The sequence below is a fragment of the Sapajus apella genome, unplaced genomic scaffold (assembly GCF_009761245.1).
Source record: "Sapajus apella isolate SASKATOON/1434 unplaced genomic scaffold, GSC_monkey_1.0 scaffold14, whole genome shotgun sequence".
Lineage (NCBI taxonomy): Eukaryota > Metazoa > Chordata > Mammalia > Primates > Cebidae > Sapajus > Sapajus apella.
This window is the reverse complement of record NW_022436954.1, coordinates 32,116,862-32,142,271: the sequence shown is the minus strand read 5'-3', so window position 1 is coordinate 32,142,271 and position 25,410 is coordinate 32,116,862. Positions and strand designations below refer to the sequence as shown.

General features: G+C 41.2%; 1 protein-coding gene across 5 annotated transcripts in view; it reads right to left on the bottom strand.

The window, feature by feature from the left end:
* MPPED2 (metallophosphoesterase domain containing 2) overlaps positions 1 to 25,410 on the bottom strand; it is a 177,316-nt gene that overhangs the window by 3,259 nt on the left and 148,647 nt on the right. For all 5 annotated transcript variants that reach the window (XM_032283671.1, XM_032283669.1, XM_032283672.1 and 2 more), the window contains exons 5-6: positions 4,136 to 4,251; positions 879 to 992 (exon numbers count right to left, since the gene is read on the bottom strand). In XM_032283671.1, the coding sequence (XP_032139562.1) occupies positions 879 to 992; positions 4,136 to 4,251 (230 nt within the window). The remainder of the gene's footprint in view (positions 1 to 878; positions 993 to 4,135; positions 4,252 to 25,410) is intronic.

Here is a 25,410-nt window from a genome sequence, read left to right as displayed (position 1 = left end):
ACGTAAACATGGCCACTGCACACAGCGAGTGTAACTGGGAGAGTCTGGTAGGGACAGAAATCCTCAGGCTCGCTGAAAGAGGGCTTTGTGTCTGTCCCAAAGTCCAGTTACCCCTAATTTGAAAAAGGCAGCTCAGAGAAAACCCAGATCCCTGAAGTTTCCTGTGAGACTTTCAGTTTTGTGAACCTGGCTCAGCTTACCTTGAAAGGCAGAAAAATGGCAACTGGACCAGTTCCCATTTAAGAGAGATTTAATTATTCTGCTTAACCTCAGCCTGAGCTAATAGCTCTGATGATTTCTGAGAAGTCTGATATAGTTTTCTGAGGTTAGTAAGGAAATGTCTTCCTGCAAATGTGTGGGTTCCCGCCACTTCTGTTACATTATCTTTCATTGGATGTCTCAGCTACTTTTCAGAGACTACCTTGTCTTCCTGAGTCTTTGTGTTAATTCCATATGAAACACAATATTTACAGGTAGGAGGGGACTACAGAGGCTTAAAATAGCTTCTAATATCCAGGCCATTTCTTCTAACTCTCTTAAGGAGAAAATGACTCCTTGTGTACCTCAGGGTTGTTCTAAAGCAGTGGTTATCAAACATTCCTCGTTAAAGCCCTGAGATTTCAGAAGCTGCCGGGGGAGTGCTGGGTTTGCAGTAAAGTAGACCAGACGTGGTTCCTACTTTCCACTCTCCTTACAAGAGAGAAGGTCTATATAAAATATTTATCAGCTTTATATGCAGATGTTTCTCATAAGAGTTCATCTTATAAAAGGCTCCCGCTGCTAAAAAGTTTGAAAACAATGACTCCAGTTAATCCTAGTTGTAGACTGAGTTGGGAATAGTGACATGGCATGTTTTGAATTCTTTCTGCTGTTCTTACCTTCATGGATTCCACCAAACACGTGGAGCTTGGGCCGGACTCGCCTCTGAACCGTGTTTAACAGCTCCACACAGCCCACTCTTTGAAGCTCCTTTGGAACCCAGTCTCGGAAACCTAAGGGCAAAATGCAATCAATACGCTTAATTTTCTTTCTTCAGGTAAGGTTTCATTTAGACTTTCAGGAAGCCATAACTCACAGAAGGTTTATTACATTATCTGTAATCCTAGCTTCTCCATTAAAGCTCACAATGGCTTTTAAGAAACTTTTCACTCGTCACTTCGTCTTCTTTAGGTTCTTGAATTTTTTTTTTTTTTTTGCTTTCCATTTTTTTCTTCCTGTTAATTAACTTTTTTTTTTTTTTTCTGTAAGAGATTTGATTTATTCAGCGATGGGTTTCAAATCTTCTTCATGAGCTCAATGACATTTATTCCCGGCAGTCCCATAATATCTCTTTCTCCCTCAATTCAGTTACTTTCTCTTTGTTGCATCTTTCTTATAGCAGTTTACTTCTAAGATGGTTCAAAGAAGAAGGACCAGGAGGGGCTGCCTGTAAACTGGTCATGAGATACCTGGCTCTCTTTAGGTACACTAACTTTTACCCCTTGTGGTTCCCGATGACCAAAGCTTTGGAAAGCCAGTTTGTTCCTGCGGTCCCGTCCTCTCCAGCTACAGGCAACAATGTGACCTCATGGTGGCATCCAGCAAGCTGGGGCTAATTGACTACTTTTAAAGTAAAAGCCACTTAGTTCTACACTTAATGCAGAAAATCCATAAAAACTGACATCAATTATAGCAAAAGTCAGCTATCTGGATGGTTATGGCCTGGAATTGGAATCCATACGCCTCAGCAGGATAGGGCATAAAAAGGCAGGTAGGATGAAAGGCTAAATCGTAATCTCTGGAAATCCATTCCACAGAGCCATTAGGTTATTTCTATTATTTAGAAATAACAGGGCAGTAAGGAACAGCTTTCTGCTTTGTTGGGCCAAACTGCAGACGTGAATGTTTAGTGTCTCTATAAAGACACATTTGCTGGGGGGTGAGGAATGACCAGAGAGTCTGAGAACACATGAAAATTGGGGCCCTAGCAAAAATCTACCCAGCATTTTCAAAACTTTTTCAATGGGGGAAAACCTTAGTCTACATTGATTGGCATATTACCTCATGCATGTGTTTTTCCTGAAGGAGGAAAATACTTCATTGCATATGCAAACATCTGAGAAAGCATCTTGCTCGTACCATAACAGTGAAGTCCCATGGCACTGTGACTCCCCTCACCAGTAGGAAAAAATTCAAGGCCAGTCTCTCCACTCCCCTCTCCAAAGTTGTGTTTTCACAAGAATCTCAATAGCTGTATTAACTAAGGTTCAATGTTACCTTATTAAAACTTTGCCTGACCTTTTATTTGGGAAGTCCTTGACGTAGCTCTCACTCTGCTCGACCCACAGCCACTCTCTCATTTACTCCATCTTTACCATAAAGACAGGGATGCTAGCTACTAAGAGTTCCTGAGCTGACTGAAATCCTTGGGAGTGTAGAATTCAGACTTACTCTTATTGCCATTTGCTTTAATACCAAAATTAATGACTTGATAAAGTTTGTTTTGTTCAAAGTTACATTCCAAATAATACCCCAGCCATGTAAACGTTTCTCTGCTGAAGATGTCCAAGTCCCTTGAAATAAACAGCCAAAGGGAAATCATGCCTGCACCCAATTAGGCTGTTCAGGCAAAAGGATGAAGGTAGCTGTAACGATAACTCTGTAGGGTGCTCTCAATGGTTAACTCATGCTGATCGGAATATTTAGCTAGCAATTTAATGATGTTGCTACTCTAATGGTTGTAAAATAGGGAACTTAATTAATGAGGACTTGATAAAGGTTGTTGACAAGTGTAATATTTTAAAACATGGGTTGGGGCGATCTGGGGATGAGAAAAAAGCATGGGAATAGTGACTCTGAAGTGTTAAAAAACTGCGGATCCTGTGGAAACCTGTACAATTCCCATGTCTGCAACAGAGCTGGCTCTTCTTCTCTTGCTTCCGTCACTACTAAAATGTGCCACTATGGCTTCCGCCGTGGTGCTCCCTTCCACTGTTTCTTTGTGAAACATGGACCACTTCCCTTGTAAGAGAGGGAAAGCAGCACCAAGTGTCTTGGTGGAGAAAATATCTACAAAGATTAAATTTGCATTAGGAAATGAATGTTAGTCTTTCAAATTTATTTTTGGGGATGGCAGAGGAGGAAAGCAACATGGATAAAAACGCTAAACCACAAGTAAATTTGTGGAAATTATATTTGTATAAAATGTTTTCCCCCTCTCCAAACCAAGATGATTAAGAAACTCTTTTAGCACTGTACACTGAAAAATTTGTTAAAAGGGTAGATTTCATGTTATGTGTGTGTGCGTTTTAGCCACAATTTTAAAAAGAAAGAAAAAAGAGAACACTCTTCTATTAAAAGTGGAATGTCTGAATTTCCTGAGCACACCGCAGTTGTTTACAAAGGGTCCTCGCATAATGAGTACTGAGTAGATGTGGGATCAGGGTGGTAGTCCTGTTTTGTAGCTAAACCACAGATAACAAGCTCATGAAAAATTAGAAGGTGGTAAGTCAAATGATCCTTCTCTGACCCATAATGTGGATCACTAGCGGGTAGGCTTCGAAGCACACAGACCATATAAATCTGGATGCAGGCTCCATGTTCCTCTAGGATGAGCATCCTTAAGCAACTTTCAGCGTAAGTTCTTACTGAAATACCTTAGCTTAAAAAAAAATGATTCTTTTCTAAAATTATCAGCTCAAATGTTAAACTTTAAAGGTCTCCCAGATTCCAGCATTATATGGAAAAGGAAAATGAGCTCCTTTGAACACAAATTTCTATCATTTCATTGCCATTCAAAAGCCCTGTGATTGGGGGGTCCGTGTCTTCCTTCCTTTCTCCACCCACCCCCTTACTCCAAAGTGAATACAGTTCTAAAATAAATTACCAAGCTCAAAAGACTGTGGTGCACCATGCTCATTTGATTTTTCCCTGACTTGACTAAATCAAAAAATTTAATTTCAAGAACACCTGTAAGCCCAGCAGAACTGCTGAGTTTAATTATCATACTGAGTTTCTTTAAAGACATTGACTTTTCTTTTCATATTCACTTTTTTTTTTTTTTTTTGGAGGAAAATGATTATGTCCCTGAAGCATTATTCATTATGCCTGGAAAAAAAGCATCTGGATGACAAAGGACAACCTTTGCTTCACTTACCTAGAGGAGGTCCATGTGTCATGAGTATGTCAATGCCCTCAGGGATGAGGTTCCACTTGTCCAGCAGAGACTGACCTCTGGGTAGGTTAAAGCCCCATCCATTAAACCACGGGGTCCTTTGGGGGAGATAATGCACATGGTATCAGGCCAGCAGAGCCACGGCTCTGCTCTGCAATATTTCTCTCTCGCACATTCCCCCACGGTTTGCATTGCTCTCTTTTCTCTTTTTGATGGTTGGCCCTGGCAGCAGGATGCTTTTTTGTTGACTGCTTCAAAACCAATCCATTTGAAAGCAAGCGTGGAGCCTACGAATTGTTCCACTAGAAAGGGGCACAGGAGCCTTTACAGTGGAGACTTTCCCAGCAGGCCTCTATCAAAATCTTGACAATGCTTTGTCTTCCCCCAAATCTCAGTGCTTCCTAAGATACCCAGCCCCGATCCAAAGCATTTCCACCCTTCCTGTAGTGCTTCAGAGCTAAGAAATTCTGCAGTACTCCTTCTCCCTCCCAATCACTGTGGAACTACTTCTCCAGAAAGATTCTCACTAAAGTCCTTGGAGAAATGGATAAGGGCTCTGATACAGACACCTCTGTCCATTGAGATGGTCTGAATACCCTGGAGTGACATTTCTGAAAAAACATGGGGGCTCTGAAAAGTGAGAAGGAACATAGTGAACAAAAAGTAAATATGAACTTTTCTCCTGCCACCAAAGGGAAGATTTGGGGACATCTTTGGTCACTCTGGAATCCACTCTCCTGACAACATGAGCCTTTTGCCATCAGAGGAACTTCTGCTCTAGGAATGAGTTTTTGAGACTGATGTTCCATGTAAAAGGGAATGGAGTCTTTGTCCATCCATTGAGCATTTCTAATTGGTGGTAAAAATGTCTCTACCATTTAAAATACAAGTAATGGAAGACTGATCAATTTCTCTCTGCAAATACTATAGTCTAAATCACATTAGAAGTACGTAGTTCCCAGTGTTATCGTATTCCCGAACATCTAGATCTTATCGGTATTCTTTAAAACTGTTCTCTTTTGTTCTGTGAGTAAATTCCAATTTGCCAAGGCATACTTGTAAAAGACAAGTTGATCAATTTTCTGGCCAAGTCAAACTTTCCTTTTCAGCTTAACCTGCCCCTTCCATGACAAACGAAAGAGGTGAGCCTGTGTATAAAGTGACCCTAACCTTGTCAGTCACAACTAATCAAATGGATTAAAGCCAGTCACTGGCCAGACTAAGCAGATTCTTTCAAGAATTTGAACGTAGAAACACTGACACAGCATTCATTTGGTGGTGGACATGTATAGTCAAGCCCAGAGGGAGAAGAATGGTCATTAAAAGCCATGCGAAAATCTGTGCAACAGGTGCAAACCTCAGTTCACACTGAGATGGTTGAGAAAGTTCCAGAGAGAAGAGACTGTGTGGCCTTAGCAAGAAAAGAAGAAACTAGGAAAGTATCAGACTTGCTTCCTCACCACTTTCCAAGTCCTTAAGCCATGCCCAAGGTGCTTACTTGTAATAAAAATATGAATATGAGAATAATACTTATTATAGCTATTATTTAATGCTTTTTCTGTGTCAAGGTACCATTTTCAGCACTTTATTTATATAAATTCATTTAAGCCTCACAACAGACTCATGAGGTGGGCACTATTATCATCTCTACTTTACAATGTGGAAACTGAGGCACAGAGAGGTTAGGTAAATACTATTAATAACTTGGCTATAAACCTAGGCAGATTGCTTCCAAAATCTTTACCACCATGCAATTCCTCTTCTTATATACTATCTGAATTAATTTACTCCTTGCTCTGGGTGAGACTTTTCTGTACTCTTTCAAGTTTGGACATCTTGTTGCTTGAAGCCTAATGATCTCTGAACTGGAATAATATATCAATTTCATGGTTCTGAAATCCAGTAATAACATGGTGGAATGAATACCTATTGCTTTTTCCTGTTCAGATCTTTCCCCCTTGTTTTGGTGACAACTTGTGAGTTTCCTTTGGAGAACCCCCTCCCTTTCCCACTCAATACATGTGCTTCTTGTAAGACTGACTCCATCCCTGCTCTAGAATGAGGTTTAGCGATATATATATATAAGCATACATGACCCAAGTTAGGTCAATGAGAGTCACCCTCAGGCTTTGGCATGTGCTATCTAAGAAGAGCTCATGGTTTTCTCTCTGGAATCCTGAGTTTTAAGACCTATGTGAGCCCTGAATTGCCTGAGAGCTATTTTATCTGTCCTATAGATAGCCCCAGCTTGAGAAACCATCACAAAGAAACCCATGGCAAAAAAAAGAGCGCTCTAATGATATTGTTGGACATGTGAATCCAGCCGAACTTGAAGCCAGTTGAACTTTTCCTTCTAAAAGCTGATAAAATCTTGTTCCTTTTATTAACTTTAGTTAGGTCCTCTTTCTTGAAACTTAAAACATCCTAATATATATAATTATTGTATGTACCTGAGGTCAGCAATAATGCCTCCTCCACTCCTAGATGTCCACATCCTAATATCTAGAACCTGTGAATGTTACTGTACATGGCAAAGGGAAATTAAGGTCACTGATGGAATTCAGCTGACCTGAAAATAGGAAGATTATCCAGGATTATCTAGGTCAGTCTAGTGTAACCCCAAGAGTCCCTAAAAGTGGAGGAGGGAGGTGGAAAAGAAGATCAAAGTGATGCAATGTGAGAAGGACTCAACCTGCTATTGATGGATTTGAAGACAAAAGAAGGAGACCAGGAGGCAAGGAAAGTGGGCAACCGGTAGAAGCTGGAAAACTTAAGAAAAACCCAGATCTTCCTATAGAGCCTCCACCAAAAAAAAAAAAAAAAAAAATACAATACAGCACTGCTGCCACCTGGATTTTAGTCCAGTGAGACCCACGTCAGACTTTTGATCAACATATTTGGAAGATAAATATGTGTTGTTAGAAGCCACTAAAGTTGCTGTGACTTGTTGGAGAAGAAATAGAAAACTGATACAGTACCTAAAATGTCTGAGCTGGCTATAAAATGCAGGGACCGGGAGTGGCCCTGTGCCTCGGCTGACATTTGGCACATGCTCAGTCAACACAGCCCATCCCAGCCACACTGCCTTGCTCAGCTAGATACAGTGCTTTTAAAGAGGAGAAGGCAGTGTTCTCTCTCTTCAATTTGCTTGGGAGGCACCTGGCATTGGAGTTCTGGGGATAATGCCAGGTATTCCCTTTTAAGAGTTCGATGAGTCGGTCTTTCTCTTTCTTGTCCTCTAAGATTCTCCACATTCAGGTTCTTAAACATTTTTACTGGAGTCTCAAATAGAGCTCTTCTAGTTTGGAATGCCCATCCTTCCCCTTCATTTTACAGTGACTCTCTTCTAAGGTTTGTCTTAAAAGTAAAAACAAAACAAAAAGGCAACTTCGAAACCCAGTGAAAACTCAGTGAGAATTTTGGACAAAGAGAGACAGAGAAAAATTAGTAAAAGCATCTATTTTGCTAGATTTTGAAAGCAAGCTTCTGGGCCTATGGTTCTCATCTGGATGTCTGATAAAGAAGGGTTTTAACAAGTCCCAAGCACACTCCAGTAGTTGGTACAACAAGAGGATCTGATTTCGCTGTCGGTGTCTTTCAGAGGACAGTCAACCTCTGAACCCACAGGACACCCAGGGGCTTCCAGAGGCAAAGGAACAGCACTTAATTTTTTCAGTCTTTCCAGTTTTCCCTTACAGAATTTTCTCTTAAAATCACACAGCCACATTCCCCCAGGAAATCCTCAGTTTTATAAGTGCTCTGTAAAAGATAAGACAAACGCACGGTCCATATTTATAGAGACCCCGAATTTCATTTGGTTAATGTTAAGCTTGTGACAAAATCCAGAAGTTTCCAAGTTAAGGGTGAAGTTTAAAAATGTCTGGCTTTTATTTTAACTCAGATCCGTATGTGTATGTGAAGTTGAGTAGTTATATTCCAGGAAAAAAAAAACAAAAAACAAAAAACATGTATCATGTCCTTGATGTGTGTTTATATACAGCTTTTACATAAATTATTGGATTTAGTTCTTTGCAGTAATTTTTAAGCTAGGTATTATCAGCTCTATTTTTAGTTAAAAACCTGAACATCAGTGATATCAAGTAACTTGTCTATGTTCCTAGAACCAGTAAGTAGTACAGCCAAAATCTGAACTCAGGTCTGCAGACTCCAAAGCCTGGGCTCTTCCCTTGCACAATGACAACCAAAACCGTACAGCCCAATTTCAGTTTTTGCTCTCACATATGTAAAATAAAAATAAGGCTGCTCCACGCAGTCTCTTAGTCTGTGTACTGTACAACTCCAAGAGGTGCCATGGAAATGAGGTGGCCCTCAGTAAAAACATAGTATGATATGGCCGTTCTGGGGGCTTTCTAGTCCTCTAAATCCTCTAGGTAAGACAGTGACACAAGTCAGTGGCAGGCAATGGGAAAAGTAGCCCACTGATGGATCCCAGAATTATTCCAGCATGGCATAACAAATGGGGCATACAGAAGTGAGGAGATGCGTGTGCTAGTTCTCATGCTGAAATTAATTCATTGACTCACTTGAATCTTAGGTTAGCAAAAGCTCCTCGCTGGTTCGATTTCCTCATCTGAGAAATGAATGAGTAGGTGGACTCAGTTACTGGATTTCAAGATTGCTTTTAGGTTGTAGAAATCTTATGCAGAAGTGCAATGCACAAAGCAGGCAAATGCAAAGGTGGGAACTGGGAAGAAGGGACTTAGGGCCTGCTCACTCACTCAGCTACCTCCTCCTTTTCAACCTGCACCTCTGAGCACAGCTGGCCAAACCTGGCACTTGATGATATTTCCCTGATCTAAAAATCCTGATATTTTATAATTCTGTGCAGATTACCCATGTTCTGAGTAATTGCAGTGAATTGCTCTCAGTGAGTTACCTAAACTGCTTATGAAGGACCAAGTACAGTGTGAGAGAAATATATAGAGAGCAGAGACTGAATGTGTCAGTACCAATGAATAATGCTTTATCCAGTTGAGTTTCAACCTGAAACATGAAACCCCAGCAGTGAGCCCATCAGGGGTTCACTGGAAAATATGTGCACAGCCAACCTCCAGAGCCCCACAATGGGTTTTGTTGTGTAGCAATGGGGGGCGAGGGGGGAAAGGGAGGAGGGGGAATCCAAGGGAACAATGCCTATTGCCTCGGCCAAAGGACTTAATAATTAGTTGTGACTAACAAATACCACATAGAAACCAACTTTTAAGAAAATGTCCCACAAAGCACCCTATTGCCAGTAGGCCAATTTGAGCCTGCAACCTATCCCCTCCTTGGGAGGGATTAGAAAACTAGAAGGAAGGGGAGCAACTCCATCTGCCTGAAGTCACTGGACCAAAGACTCGGATGGATGGAAGCTGAGGATGCTTTCAAGGCACCCTCCCCCTTCCTCTTGAAATGGCAAGCACTTGGCCTCCCTGGGCTGAAATTCCAGGGGCAGGGGCTAAGGGAGTTAACACCGGCAGAACTTACTCCAAACAATGTCAATACAAAACAGGTTTTCTATATGGAGGCAAGTTGAGATGAAATCGCTGCAAAGGTCATCTGTGTTTGCTGTACACAGTACGGTGGTGCAGGCAGAAGGGAGCTGCCAAGCCATAAATCCAGGGAGGCTTGGACAGGGGAACAGCTATTTACTCTCCGACAAACTTCAGTGGGGGCTGGGTGCATCCTAGGAAAGGAGGATTTGGAAACCGGAAGCTGGTGCCTGTTATCATCAGGAGGGCTACTCAGGACCACAGCCCTAGTGTTACAGATCAACGTCCACAGATTTTCAATGGACAGACAAGTCCTGAGCTCTCTGCATCACAAAGACTTGGGTTCTTATTACTGTGGTCTCCTGGGCACCTTCTGCAGGGATTATGGCTTGGAAGCCTTGGGGCAGCTCTGCTGGGATTTGGCACAGAAGCTGTGAAGGGGAAAGTATAAAGATCACATAGCACCCAGACTTCAGGGGCTGGCTGGCTGGCTGGCTGTGCCACTTAGCGTAATGAGGACCTGCGGGCTCTTTAAAAGTTAGCCATTCTTATTTTGAAAGGCAGTGGTTAAGAGAATGGATTATGGAGTCAAGCAGACCCACGTTCAAGTTCCAGACTGGCCAATTTTTGGCTCCTCTGGACTTCAGTTTTTACAAATAAAAACAAACTGTTTGCCCATGTGAATAAAGTGGGTGAACTTATATAAAATTTTTGGCACAGAAAGTTAATGTGCAGCTTTTAATTTACATATGATATATATTAACACATACATGTAAGTGTGTGTACATATATACGTGTATATGTACATTCATTTTTTTCTTCCTAGAATTTCCCAAACAATGGCTCATTTGTGCCCCAAACAAATGACAAAATTGCTCATATTTTTTTTCTTCCCAGAATTTCCCAAACAATGGCTCATCAAATCATAGATCCTCCTGCTTAGACTTTTGAAAAGTCCCCAGTGAATAAGCAAGTATTAATATGGCTAGACAGAACCTGATTTTCTCTGGCTGATTACTTATTAAAAGGCACTTTCTCAGTTCACTTTTGAGTGGAAGTTTCTCAGAAAGGCATTCACTCATTCGCTCACTTGCTCACTCTCTCACTGGCTCAGTCTTGCATAGACAATCCTGTGGAATGCAAGAGCACAGGGCAAAACGGTTAGTCAAGGTTGCTTAGCCAGTTAGTACAGGTGGTTAGATTTTGACAAGATCTTAAATTGGGGAAGTTCAGACAAGGGGTTACTTTGGGTCCTTGGAATATTTATAATAGGGGGCACAGAGAGGTTCACCAGAGGAATTGACAAGCTACTAATTAATGCCATCACTGCTTCCTGGCACCTCCATTAAGCAAAACTCAGAAACCAGGAGCCAATTTTCACATACACTTTCTTTTCTAAATGGTAGCCCTTCTGAATTGCAACCTTCTTCATGCCTGGCACTCCCAGCCGCCATCGGCCCCTCTCCAACTGCACGTCACACCAGGTCCAAGAGAAGTTAATTTAACCACCGCTGGTTAAAATCATACTGCACTTCACAGTGCCTTTCACATGCCATGAAGCTGTCATGATAATTCTTGATCTCTAGCTCACCTGACAGCTCAGCCCTCCCTTGACTGCAAAGCTTCCCCGTCAGTTAGAAATAGCAGTTTCCCTGGCACCAGATGTGTCATCCTGAATATCCAGATGAAAGGCAGATACCTGGCCCCTGCTCCCTCCCCTCCCTGCCTCATTTTCCCTTCTTAGCTCTGGATTTTGTTTAAGAAGGCAGTGTACCACCCCACCTCCAGCTCCCAAGTCCCTCCTCTGGGCAGCCTGGAAGTTCCTCTTCTGCACAATTAAAAAGATGTCTTGGATTAGCCCACAGAGCCACTTCACATCTTGTGCAGCAAAGAGGCACACACACCAAATGACATTGCTAGGAGAGGAAAGGAAAACTTAACATCAGGGCAAGATTTCCACCCCTGTGCAGCTGCTTGTGAAGCCTGGCTAGCCCGAACCACCGGCCCAGCTGCCTCCAAAGGGCAGTGCTGGCTTCTCTCTCACCAGCTGTCTGGTCCCATCTCTTCACTATGACTTTGTAGCTTGGTCTTTCCTTATGAGGTCCTTGGGATGAAAAGAGATACTGTTTTGATAAAGGGCAGGCCTGGGTGAATAATGCGGTCTGTGTGTCATGGGCAGGAAAGGAACAAATTGTGCCTGAGGTGGTCACCTGGGTCCCATGAGCTACTCATGGGGGCTTTTTAAACCCAGGCAGCCCACGCAGACATCTTTACAAACACACCCGCTGTGTCCCCTTTTTGTAACTAATAAAGAACAAGTGTCAGAATTAAGCCTCTGTTACCGATTTTCTTTTCCCCTGCTGGAAAGGAGGTGGCGTAAGCAGAGCTTGCTGTAGAAACCAAGAAACAAAAGACATCATGACCAGTTTTCAAACTTAGTGTGCTCTGAATTATTAACAATAATCTTACAGTGTCTGCCCAGCCCTCTCAAGCATACCTGCCTTTAATCTTGTAAACAAGTTCATAGCAGGAAAAGGAGTATTTTCAATCTGTTTCCTTCTACACGTCTGTAAGGGACACAAAGCCCATCCATCATGCAAAGAGAGCCTGACAGGGCAGAGGAAAGATCATGGCAGGACTTCTGTCTTGGTGGACAGGTGAGGCAGATTTTGGACATGACTTGATGCTTACATAAGTGGCTCTTTGTTTTGCTGCTGCAGAAATCAGAGGACAAGGTGCCCTCAGTTAAAACAATGGCTGGTCCTGCTCAGCCCGGGGACCCTGACAAGAGGAAAGGCGGTGAACTTAGTAGCCCCCAGTGTCCAATTGGACCAGCACTGATGTCCAATCCCTGGCAGGGAGAATTCCTCAAACAGGACTATCACAGCTCCTGTTACCCAGGTTTGAAAGAAAGAGGGAGGCTTAACAGATGGAGAGAAGTAGATGTAAAGAAAAGAGGTATTTGTCTTCTCTCTCCTTTTTCTGTGACAGTCTTTTTATTGTGATAAAATATACATAACACAAAATTTACCATTATAACTACTTTAGGTGTATAATTCAGCAGAAATAAGTATTCAGTTGGTGCAAAAGTAATTGCGGTTTTTGCCATTACTTTCACCACCACTATCCATCCCCAAATTCTTTTCAGCATCCTAAATAGAAGATCTGTACCCATTAACCACTAACTCCTCCATTTCTTCTCCCCCAGGCCCTAGTAACCACTATTATACTTTGTCTTTAATGATTCTAGGTACTTCATCGAAGTGGAATCAGACAGTAATAGTCCTTTTGTGTCTGGCTTATTTCATCATGCATAATGTTGTCAAGCTTCTTCCACATTGTAGCATGTGTTAGAAATTCATTCCTTTTTATGGCTGAATGATCTGCCATTGTATGGGTATGCAGAGTTCATTTTCCTTTCCATCTAACAGGGTTTCTGAATGCCCAGTATGTGCCAGGCACTAAGCTTGACCACAGGGAGACCCAGATATAAGTCCCAGTCCCTTTCTTTCTTTCTTTTTTTCTGAGATGGAGTCTCACTGTGCCACCCAGGCGGAAGTGCAGTGGCACAATCTCAACTCACTGCATCCTCTGCCTCCTGGGTTCAAGGGATTCTCCTGCTTCAGCCTCCCAAGAAGCTGGGACTATAGGTGTGTGCCACCACACATGGCTAATTTTGTACTTTTAGTAGAGACAGGGTTTCGCTATGTTGGCCAGGCTGGTCTCAAACTCCTGACCTCAGGTGATCCCCCCCCTTGGCCTCCCAAAGTGCCTTTCTTTGTGAAGTGCATAGTTGCTGGATTGAAAGCCCAGTGAGGCTGGGCTCAGTAAAGTAACTCCCAGGGCATACACTCATTCAACAGACATCACCTGGAGGCCTATAATGAGCCAGGTTCTGTCATGGTAGGTGCTGAGAAAACAAAATTGAATACAGTTTCCAGAACAAATCCACAGCCAGCCAGTTCGTAGGTAGCACTGCCCTGGACAGAAGTCTTTAAACGTTTGCCTTCTTTTCTAAATAACCTAATTTCAGAGGAGCTTGGGGAACGTCAGAATGATGTGAACATTAATCCAGCAGTTCCAAATGCAGACAGGCCTTGAGGCCAAGAGGTGACCTGGGGCATCTGTGACAGGAGTGGTGTGAGCGGGAGGGAGGTCCTTCCATTTCCTCCTATACATTCCCTAATAAGGCTCTGCAGCTGAAATCAGTACCACAACACACAAAAAACCACATCCTACTAGAGACTGAGCCTGCAAGGGCAGCGTGTGTCACATGCCTGGCTGACTCCAGAACACAGGACAAGCAGGACAGGGGAGGAGGTGGGAAGACTGCCAAGTACTCAAGAAACTCAAAGAGAATACCTGCGCCTCCTCTTCCCTATCTCGCTCTTTAGACATGTCACGACAACCAGGCAGGTACGTTGTTTTTCTAACTTAGATTTCCCAACAAAATAAGAAAAAGAGGAAAGGCGGGTTCAGGATTAGCAGATTTTTGTCTTGTTACATGATGAACTCTCAAGAATTGATGTTAATAAACAAAGAGGAACTGATGAATCTCTGCCTCCCAAATTCAGGAGAATTCATAGTTTTATGATGTTTGGTTTCATTTAGAATGTGTTTGTGTGTGTGTTTTTACACATTTATGTTGCTAATGCTGGTTTCTTTGTATACTATTTAATATTCTAGAACATCATCAACAGGATACAGCTGGGGAGCATTTTCCTGGTAAGAAAACCTGCTACCTGAAAAATAGACCTAAAGAGGACAATTGATAAGCAGACAATAAAATACCGTGCAGCCACTAAATGTAAGGTCGATTGGAAGCTGAATGAGTCTGGCTCACTGCTGTGTCCCCATCACCTGGCACAGAGAAGAGGCATATGTCAGTTGAATTAAGTTAAGAATGAATGTTCATGAAGACTTTGTAAGTTCATAAGAAAATGTGTATTTCACTTGATGGTCAGTGGAAAAGTAAAGTATTACCTTTTGTGTTTCAGTATGAATACAAGCATGTAAAAAACACCTTGAAGAAAAAGAAACAGAAGGACATGCCTAATAGTTAGGTTATCGCTGGGAATGAAGGGAGAGGGGAAGGATTATGGGTGATGTGAATTTTTTTCCCTATTTCTCTCTCTCTCTTTTTTTACTTCCTCTATAATGACTATATATATCGTATGGGGGAAAAATTATTCAATGTAAAACACTGCAGATAGCTAAATGTAAGTGGAACATGGATGGAAAAATTTGGAGAATTCAACATCTACTTCAACTCTACTCTTTCTAAGGTGGTTTCTTCACCAGCTACATCCCCTTAATGCCCTAGAATATTAAGGGAGTATGGAAATTAGTGGATTTGGGGACTTTTGCTCAGGAAGCTGATATACAACCTGCCTTCTTTTTCTCTAGTGCCCATTTCCATATGTAGCAATAAAAAAGCAACTTCAGCAATAGAAGTCTTATATTCATTCATGGAATTCACACCACATTATAGAGCACCTGCTTAATGCCAGACATCACTCTGTTGCTGGTATATATCTCTCATCTGACTGAGAAATTTCAGTTTAAATGTACACAGCATTATATATCTGTATACCACTTTTCTGATTATGAATAATTCTCACATTTATTAGTTCACCAAGAGGTGAGCAAAATATGAATTTTGGGAAAAATAGTTTACATAAGTAGGATTTTGGGAGCTGGCCATGGTGACTCATGACTGTAGTCCCAGCTACTTGAGAGGCTGAGGCAAGAGGATCCCTTGAGCCCAGGAGTTTGAGGCTGCAGTGAGCTCTGATCACACTACTGCACTCCAGCCTTGGCTGTCTCTAAAAATAAAAAATAAATAGAAGTTGTGGATGACCTTAGTTGTCTAAAGTCATCTAAGCTAACCTGGCATGAACCAGAACATTGTAGTGCAATGATTAAGTTAAGGGAGTTAGAAGTTCGGTCTGGATTCAAATTCCAACTGTTTTCTACTGAGCAACTGACCTTCAAGTTCATCCATTTGATCTCAGTTTTCTCATCTATAAAATGGAGATAAGAATTGCAACCAAACACGTGTGCTTGCAGATTAAATGTGATAATATATGTTAATGCATTTAGCAATCTGCCTATATAGATTAAGAATCAAATGGTGACTCTTACAATCATCATTATGAATGTTGATATCATTATCGACATTAATATCACCATCTCTTTGGTTTTTTTGTTCCCTAACTTATCTTCTTTATATCACCAAGTTTACCTTCTCTACTTTTCAGATGTAGGATGTGGATACCAAAGAATTAAGTAGATCTATCACAAATCAATGAATGATGGTATTTGATATGGGTGGACCAGCTTCGAGTTAAAAGAAGACGTTGACTTGGGAGTTAGAAAACGAGATTCTAGTCATGGCTTTTCCAATTTCCTTGCTATATAACCTTGAGTAAGTATCCTCTCTGAACCCCTGTCTCTTTACCTGTGGAATGAAGACAAAAATTTCTGAGGCTCTAGCCAGATTGTCCAACAAAGACCTGTATGCGTGAGTTGCAAATAAAAGGAAAGCACCTTCTGATAAGTGTCTTCTAATTCCCAAGTCATTTCTTGTCCCTGTGGCCTGTTTGTGCTGTTTGAAAGCTCGGGGGAATTGGAATAAGTGACAAGGAGGTCAGATGTAAGTTAAAGTGTTAGCCCCCATTTATCTACCATTTTGGCTCTAAACGACTAGTTTCAGTCCAGACCGATTTAGTAAAGTGAGAAAACTGACTGCAACCTAGCAGTACACACAATCCGAAGAATGAGTAAAAAGCTTAGGCTGCCCTTCAATTCAGAGGTTAAAGCAAGCACACAGACTGGGTGTCTCCCTCACGGAGTGCCAGCCAACCACGTATTATTAATTGGGCTCAACAAACATTATTGAGCACCTTCTACTGCAAAACTCTGGCAGGGCGCTCTGGGGAGATCTAAATGCAATGCGAGGCAATGCCCCACCCTTCACCAACCCGCCATCTGGTTGGGATAACAAGTTCGTCACAGGCAAAACTGTTCTCCCCTATCTCTGCCCATTAAAATTTCACTGAGCCCTCAAGGCTCAACTCATAATTAGATTCTCCCCAAGAAGCTTTCCCCAATCCCCTCAGCCCTTTGTTTAATCCTCATTTCTGGAATTTGTCATGCTCCGCATTATTACTTGCTTGTGTGTGTTTTTTTAAAAATTATTCCCCACCTCATTCCAACAAGCAGTTGAATCCATGTTGTGTGATGGGTGTGTCTACCTTCTCCCAACGGATTGCAAACCATGTCCTATTTATCTTGGTGTCCCCCAAGATCTAGCACAGTGCCTGAATGAAATAGAGGTCAAGAAAATATTCATAATAATGAAAAAGGCAAGACAGCTTAGAATAAGTGCCCAAGGGAGTAAGTCAGATAATATATGTGACTGGAGGAAGTTAGGAAAAGGCAAGGCAGATTAAGGTTGGGCTTTTAAAAAGCAAAGGTCACTTAAAAATACTGGATTAGACATATCATAGGCCTGTGCTGCCCAATATGATACGTGTCTACTGAGCACCTGAGATGTAGCTAGTCTGCATGGAGATGTGCTGTGTGAAACACACATCATATTTTGGATGCTTGTATAAAAAAAAGAATGTGAAAATATCTTAATAGCTTTTATATTGAATATATGTTTAGATGATAGACTTTTGATAATTGTGTTAAATAAAATATATTATTAAATTTTATGTTTTTACGTTTTAATGTGGCTATCAGAAAATGTAAAATTACATATGTAGTTCACATTATATTCATATTGGAAAATGCCATCACAGGCATATAAATGCTTATACTATGATTCAGTAGTCCCTACCTAGAAATTATATCTTAATATAATAATCCAAAATTAAGCAAAAATCTACATCTGGGCATACTCTTCCATTCATTCACTCATCACACATTTGTGGAACTATGACATCCTACCAGGTTCTGTATTTACGAAAGATCGGAATTAGAGATGAAAGAGGATGAGGAGGCAGCCAGATAAACAGACAGTTGTGTATAAAATATATGCAATGTATATATGTAACGTGAAATGAGCACCTGAAGGAGCTCAAACCTAAGTTTTCTGAAGCTAAGAAATGGCCACGGAAAACGTGAAGAAAAACAGGAAAGTTATTCTTTTCGTTATGGATGATGTGGGTTTTTCTTGGGATTCCTAAGCTTCCTTGGATTATTACGATAAAAAGGCAGACTAGAGATCATTCTCTGTCTCCACATTGGGCCTCTGGCACGGAGCGTGTGTGTTCTCTGTTGGTTCACTGTTGGCTCCGTGAGGAGCAGAGAGCACAGCATTTAACAGTATGGCTCTGAAGTCAGACCTGTGTCTGAACCTGCTCTAACACCTCCAGAGGTGTGCATTTGGGTAAGCTGCTCCACCTTTCTGAATCTGTTTCTCCATCTCTAAGGTGGAGATAATTACATTATCTATGGCAGTGATACATTGTTGGGAACATTAAATGAAATAATTCACATAAAGCTCCTAGCAAAGCGCATGGCACATAATAACCCCTAAATCAATGTTGGCTTTATTGTTAAAGATTAGAAAACAGCATGATACATAATTGATCAGAACCATAAAGCAGATGGTGGAAACTGCCTCCTTCCTACACTACATTCTAGGTGTACCGGGTTACTTACTTTCAGTTTCTAGAATCTTCTATAGCCATTGAATTTATTCAACATGGTTTCTTTTTTTCTTTTTTTTTTTTGTTACTGCCTTGAAGGATGATGAAATTATAAATGTTCTATATAATGTGATATTGAAACAACCCGATAATTATTTAGGGCCTCTGTCTCTTACTCAGTGGCACAATTCATAAAAGACAGACTGCACCTTCATTTCACATTCCACTTTTTTTCAGCCAGATGTGGTGGCTCTCGCCTGTAATCCCAGAACTTTTGGAGGCCTAGGCAGGCGGATCACCTGAGGTCAGGAGTTCAAGACCAGCTTTGCCAACATGGCAAAACTCCATCACTACTAAAAATACAAAAATTAGCCAGGTGTGGTGGCAGGCACTGCAATCCCAGATACTCGGGAGGCTGAGGCATGAGAATCGCTTGAACCTGAGGAGGCAGAGGTTTCAAGGAGCCGAGATTGTGCCACTGCACTCCAGCCTGGAAGATAGAGCAAAACTCTCTTAAAAAAAAAAATCCTTATTTTTTTTCCTGAAGGTGTTATTCATTCAGCTCCAATCTACTCAGTCAGAATATTAAGCACAACTTATCAATCTCCAGGTAACTTCTCATTAGTCAAAACCAAAACCAGGTCAATTGCTTTGTTGTGTCTTAAAGAGATGGTGATGAATTCAAGAAATCTTAGAAACATTTCATTTTACTCAGCTTTGCTCTTTTTCTATTATTACTAAGCAACTTTGCATAAAAACATGCTCTGTTTTATAAATAGAACATTGTGCAAGGTTTTCTAGAAGTGTCTTCTAAAAATAAAGCAGGTTATAGTTTACTTCTTTATAGCTTTCAAAACAAAACAGTCTGAGCTTGACTAAATTTACTGTATTTCATTTTTGAAAGGTATCTTTATGTGAGCCAGTTCTGATTTCTTGAAATGTAATTCCCCAGAAGTTATATTTACACAAGGTGTGCCTGTGCAAAGTGATGACACTAGTGCTTTTTTTTTTTTTTAACATATGCCCCAGAATGAATAGTGATGCCATACCTCCACCCTAAAAAATATACAATTCTTATTACTTTGAAGCTAAACTACAGGTCCCCAACTTGTGAACTACATTCTAAACTATTTCTAGGTTGCCTGATTGGAACTAAAGTGTCATGGTATGGAAACAATGCTAGGCCCATAGGCAATCCCCCAAGAGCCAAGCTAATTAATATGATAACACATAATGTTAGAACAATGTGAACATGGAAAAAGCCTCTAATCTTCAGCTCTTGATACTAGGGACATGCATCTCCTTGCACTGTTCTGGTGACGGTCCCCAATCTCCAGTTCAACGATGGCCCTAGAAGCTGCATACAGGAACTATGAGTTGGAGAGAGGTGAACCAAGGTTTCCTAGTGTAACATTCCTGGGCAGTATTTCTCATACTACGTCCAATAAATCTGATCTGCTAAGATTGTTACAGATCAGAAAGGGTTCTATGATGACTTTGAGAAATGTTCTTGCATTTTCCCTCCGGTTTTGAGGTATAAAGTGAACATTACCATAGTAAAGATTCTGGTATGCCCCGCAGAAAAGAAACCTGTTTGATGTAATGGATCATGTTCCAAACATATTAGACCCCCTATAAATCCTATTTCACTTTTTAAAAATAATGGCTATTAATAATTGCTAACATTTACATAAAGCTTGCTGTGTAGTATGTACTATATGAAGCATTTCATGTACATTAACTCAATACACACAGTATCTCTTTGAGGTCAATGCTCTGATTAACAGATGAGGATACTGAGGCAAAAAAAGAAGTTAAAGATTTCTAAAGTCACAGGGAGACCTGTTTAACCACCATGCCAAAATAAACCCTGGAAACCAATCTCCTTGAACATCACTTTAGGAAACATTATTCAGACCCATTCTCAGTCCTGCCACCCTGTGAAGAGGTGCCTTCTACTATGATTGTGAGTTGCCTGAGGCCTCCCAGCCATGCAAAACTATAACACATTATCTATCACTGGCTGGGTGTAATGCAAGCAAGGGACAAAGATGAAATGGAAACATGTTCCTTTTTTGGTCATAATATCACTCCTCAGCTTATCCCCAAATCACCTGCTTCTGGCCCAGCTTATTCCAGTTGTTTGTTTGTGTCTTTGTTTGTTTTGTTCGAGAAAATAAAACTCCCCCGCAGATGGGAAGAGGAAAAAAAAAAAAAAAAAAGGAAACATTATTCAAAGGGCAGGTCTAGTCCCTGTCACTGCTTTCTTTTTTTACATAGGTCCCTTGCTGCCATGTCTGAAGCCCATGATTATTCTGAAACTGGATTGGGAAACTTTCAAAGGGTTAAAATTTTCTCTCTTTTGCAACAGAGAGAGATAGAAAATTCATTCACATTTCAGAGGAAATCTAGGCTTACTCTATCCTGGAGTATTAATTTCCTATGGCTGCTGTAACAAAACAGCCCACATTTATTATCTTATAGTTCTGAAAGTCAGAAGTCCAAAATTAGTCTCACTGTACTAAAACCAAGGTATTGGCAGGGCTGGAGTCTTTTAGAGGCTCTGAGGGAGAATCTAACTCCTTGCCTTTATATAGCTTCTAGAGGCCTCCCACATTCCTTGGCTCCTGGACCTAAATTATTCTGACCTCTGCATCTCTGGTCATAACTGCTCTCACTCTGACCCTTCAGCCTCCCAGTTATGAAGACCCATGTTATTACACTGGGCCCTCTCTGCTAATCCAAGATAATCCTCCCATCTCATGGTCCTTAATTCAATCAAATCTGCAAAATCCTACCTACCATATAAGGTAACATTCACATATTTCTGGGATTAGGATGTGGACATCTTTAGGGAGGGGTCATTATGCTGCCTACCACATTGGCATAGCACTACTGGTGAGCTGAAGAGGAGTGGGGTAGGGATCCAGAATTGGGAGGGGGAGGGGGAAGAGACAAGGTCATGTGGCATCTCCCTTCATCACTTGCTCCTCTTAACATCACCAGCTCATCTACCATGGCCCCAGAACAGCAGAGGTGAGATAATAAGAGGAGAGCCAGGCTGTCATTCTCAAACCATGGTATGTTTACCTCCAGGAAGTGACACCTGGATCCATAGATCATTCTGATTTATCAACCTGGAGCAATAATTTTCATTTAAGATACTGAGAATTTTCTAATTTAAATCACAACTTTCATATTAACACAAGCTTGTGTATTTCTAGTTCTGCTTAAAAACATTTTAAAAGCTCTTCCTATTTGCCATAGTATATGGACATAACACAATCTAGCTCCAATAGTAATAGTCATATATAAATAAATTGATACCTATGACAAGCTTAGACCAGCCTGGCACATAAGAAGCTCTCAGTAAGTGATACCTTTCCCTTTTGTTGTTATTCCACTATCACTGAAACAATTCCACAATTATCTGCTGGATATCTTCAATACTTTAGCTTCACAGGAACTCTGGAAGATATAAACTGTTAATTTTTTTTTTTCAGTTTTACAGACAATCGAATGAGGAAAGGTCCACAGTGTTTAATTACTCAATTACGGTCATGCCTCCGACTGGCAAAGTTGAGATCCAAACTCAGATCTGGTTGCCTTCAGAACCTCCAGTTTCAACATTTCTTTTCTGCAAATTTGCTACCCAGGTTCCTCTGGGGCCAGGAGAATGTGTTAGAATCATGAGTTAAAACAGAATTGGCATAGTTTGCAGTTGTTTGTATGCTTTCTGAGTTATTAGTTCTGCGAAGCACACACTTCTTCTTACTTCCTTATTTCACCAGTGTTTTAGAAGGTAAGGGACCAGAATTCTGTTCTCTGGAAAGTGGGTTATTACTGTGTGGTATCCCACTCTCCCCAGTCCGTCTAATCTTTATCTGGTGACACACCATCTCTTATGTGAAATGTCTGCTAGCCAGTCAAATACCTTCTTCTTAAAGCCTTTTAACAAGCACACTATCTGAAGTAGCGCTGTCTGCCTTTTTCAACAAATGGAAATTTCCAGGACTCAGGTTTTTGCCGGCTCTCCCTAAAACAGAAAACTTTGAACCATGCTGGCGGTGACACTCGATCATAGTGGCTATACATTTGGAAGCATATCTAATATACACACAAAATCTACGCTGCTTCTGAGGACTTTGGCTAAGTATACTGCAGTAAGAAGGAGAGAGAATAGTATTTCAAAACCTCACAAAGATGAAGAGCAGGAAGTTTGGTGAGTCCATGAGCAGTGGCAGACGTTGGACCAACAAAACCTGACCACCCGTCATTCACACCCCTTCCCTAGATTGGAATCTCTTCCGGTTTTGTGACCTGGCAGGAACTGGGGACTGGAGTTTCCAACTCTGCCTCTACCAACCACTATTAACTCTGCCCCCTAACTTCAATCCCAGGTCAGTCCGTGTGCAATGAAATCAGTAAGTGGCAGAACTAGGATTTCGTCTCAGGTCAGCGTGTCTATAAACCTACTGTTTTTTTCTCCCTAACAAGATACAGGGCAAAGGAGATGAGGAAAACATGCCCAGCATAGCACAGGAGAGACACTAAGATCAGGAATGAAGAGACCCGGGTTTTCAACTTCAGTTGTGTCACCTGAAGTAAGTTACTAAACTTCTTTATGCAGCATTCCTTCCTCTGGCTATCAGTGTTAAAGTTTAGCATCTTTGTTTTTTTACTGAGAATGTAATCTGCCAACCTGAGATAAGAGTGCTTGGCATTTGAATTACTTAATTTTCTTTAGATTCTATAAATTCTCTAGACTGAGAACTCCCAGAGGGGAGCATTTTTGCGTTTGCTGTATCTCCCATAGTCTCTGCCACTTATTGGGTACTCGATAAATATTTATGGAATGTAAGAACCAAGTCTGGAAAAGTAGCATCCTGTAATGCAATGTTTCTCAAACTTTAAAGAGCAGCAGAGTCACCTGAAGCCACTCCTCCCTAGTAGCTGGGACTAGAGGCACACGTCACCACTCCCAGCTAATTTTTGTATTTTTAGTATAGATGAGGTTTCACTATGTTGGCCAGGATGGTTTCGATCTTTTGACCTTGCGATCCACTCGCCTTGGCCTCCCAAAGTGTTGGGATTACAGGCGTGAGCCACCATGCCAGGCCAGAACTTGCATTTCTAATAAGATCCCAAGAGATGCAGATGCTGCAGTCTTGGGACCAGAGTTTAAGAAGCACTGTTGTCGGGTTTAAGAGTCAGAGTCTAAGGCAACCCTCCTGAATTCAAATCCCTGCTGTTAGCTTCATTTACCTGTTAAAACATCAGCTTCCTCATCTGTAAAAATGCAGATAACAAAAGCACCTACCGCACAAGGTCCATGACGAAAAAGACTTTGAACAGCGTGGAATTTAATAAACATTTTATTTGCTATTATTATTACTGTAGGAGTTTTCTCTCCTGCTTTGATGTTTTAGCCTGTGTTTATATTTGTTCCTCAAACAACAAAATGAATATGAATAATTCAGAAATCCTGGACACTGGTGGGACTCACATTTTTCCCAATAAGTCCTAGATGGATTTAGGTCTACCTGAGTAATAGAGGAGGCTTCATATTCAACAAAGCAATATACTTTTAGACTTTGAAAGTGAGCACCTATATTTTCCAAATCAGACAACTTCTAGGTTCCAGAGATAAATAAAGGCATCAGCCCCTGCCTAAAGAGTGTGACATGATGGCCATTCTCTGGTTGGTGAATGCCATGACGGCTCTCACCTCCCTGAAACTGCCAGGGCTGGCTGTGGGAGGGACAGAGAGCTTCCTCTATTTAAGCAAAGGAAATTAGCAGTGAAACAAATTAAAACAACAATCAGATTTAAGTGGCCTCTACCAGGAAATTAACTTTAATGAATATTGTCATCACCAGGCCTACCTCAGCATTGCTGGGCTCAAGCATTGGGATGCAAAAAAAAAACCTGGGACCTAAATACTAAGTTACCTACCCACAACTCAGAATGAATATGCTTTTTACTACCTTATGTTTGTTTTAATACGTCCCATTCTCTGTTCATTTAGGTTTTTCTATGACTCTATTAAACTTCTTACACACCTTTGCAAATATGTAAAACTACGTTACCCAAAGTAGCAGCTTAAAAAAAGGACTGGGAGACAGATTTTCTTGTGTTGTCATCATGAGACCTGAAAGCTTCTGTTTTCCCCATCAAATTTCAACCCTACAATGGCAAAGAAGACTTGGAAGGGGCTGCTCTCTGTTTCTAAGTAAGTCCTTTCCTTTTAGGAAAACAAGAACCTGGCTTGTCACCTATCCATGACTCTGAGATGAGGCTCTTCTGTATCCACACTTACCTGAATACTAGCCTAAATCTAGTCGCCAGCCTTCCTCTACCCAGCTGACTTTTGCACGACCTTCCCTCTTCATTTAAAACACCTGTAGACTCTGTGCTTTGAAATTTAGGCCTGTGGTTCATCTATCATCTTGACTTATTATCCTGGAAAATCAAGAGCAGTACAAGGGAGGCAGATAGAAGAAATCTGACCTCAATGAAGAATCCCCTGACTCGTTAACAAAATGTGCCTCCAGGGCCAAGGAGCAGAAATCTTTGGGGAAGCAAAACTGATGGGTCCTGAACAACCTAACCCAGTCCTACTGACAGCAGACCAGGATGGGTAACAGCATGGACACTGGAGCCAGAATTGGGTTTGAGTCCTAATTCTACCACTTAATAGTTGGGTGAACTCTGGCACACCTTCTTGGGCCTCAGTTTCCTAATCTGCTTAATGGGTATAACAGTAGTTCTTCTACTCCAAGGGATTATAATAAAGCTCAGTTAAAATATGCAAACCACCTAGAATGGTGTCTGATACACATTAAGTGCTAGATATTTGTTAAATAAACAAAGTGTATTGAGCTCTACTATGTGTCAGAGATGACCAAGAAATAACTCTTATTTTCAAGGAGTTCATGATCCATTAAGGGAGGCAGACTTGAGAAGAAGTGTGATGAGTGAGCATGCAGTGATGAACCACTCACAACAGCTTTCATTTATTATATCATTTATCCAATTATGTACTTTCACATTTGTTCTCTAGTTCATCTCTACAAGAGTCCTGCAACTGACTTACTGCAGTCTC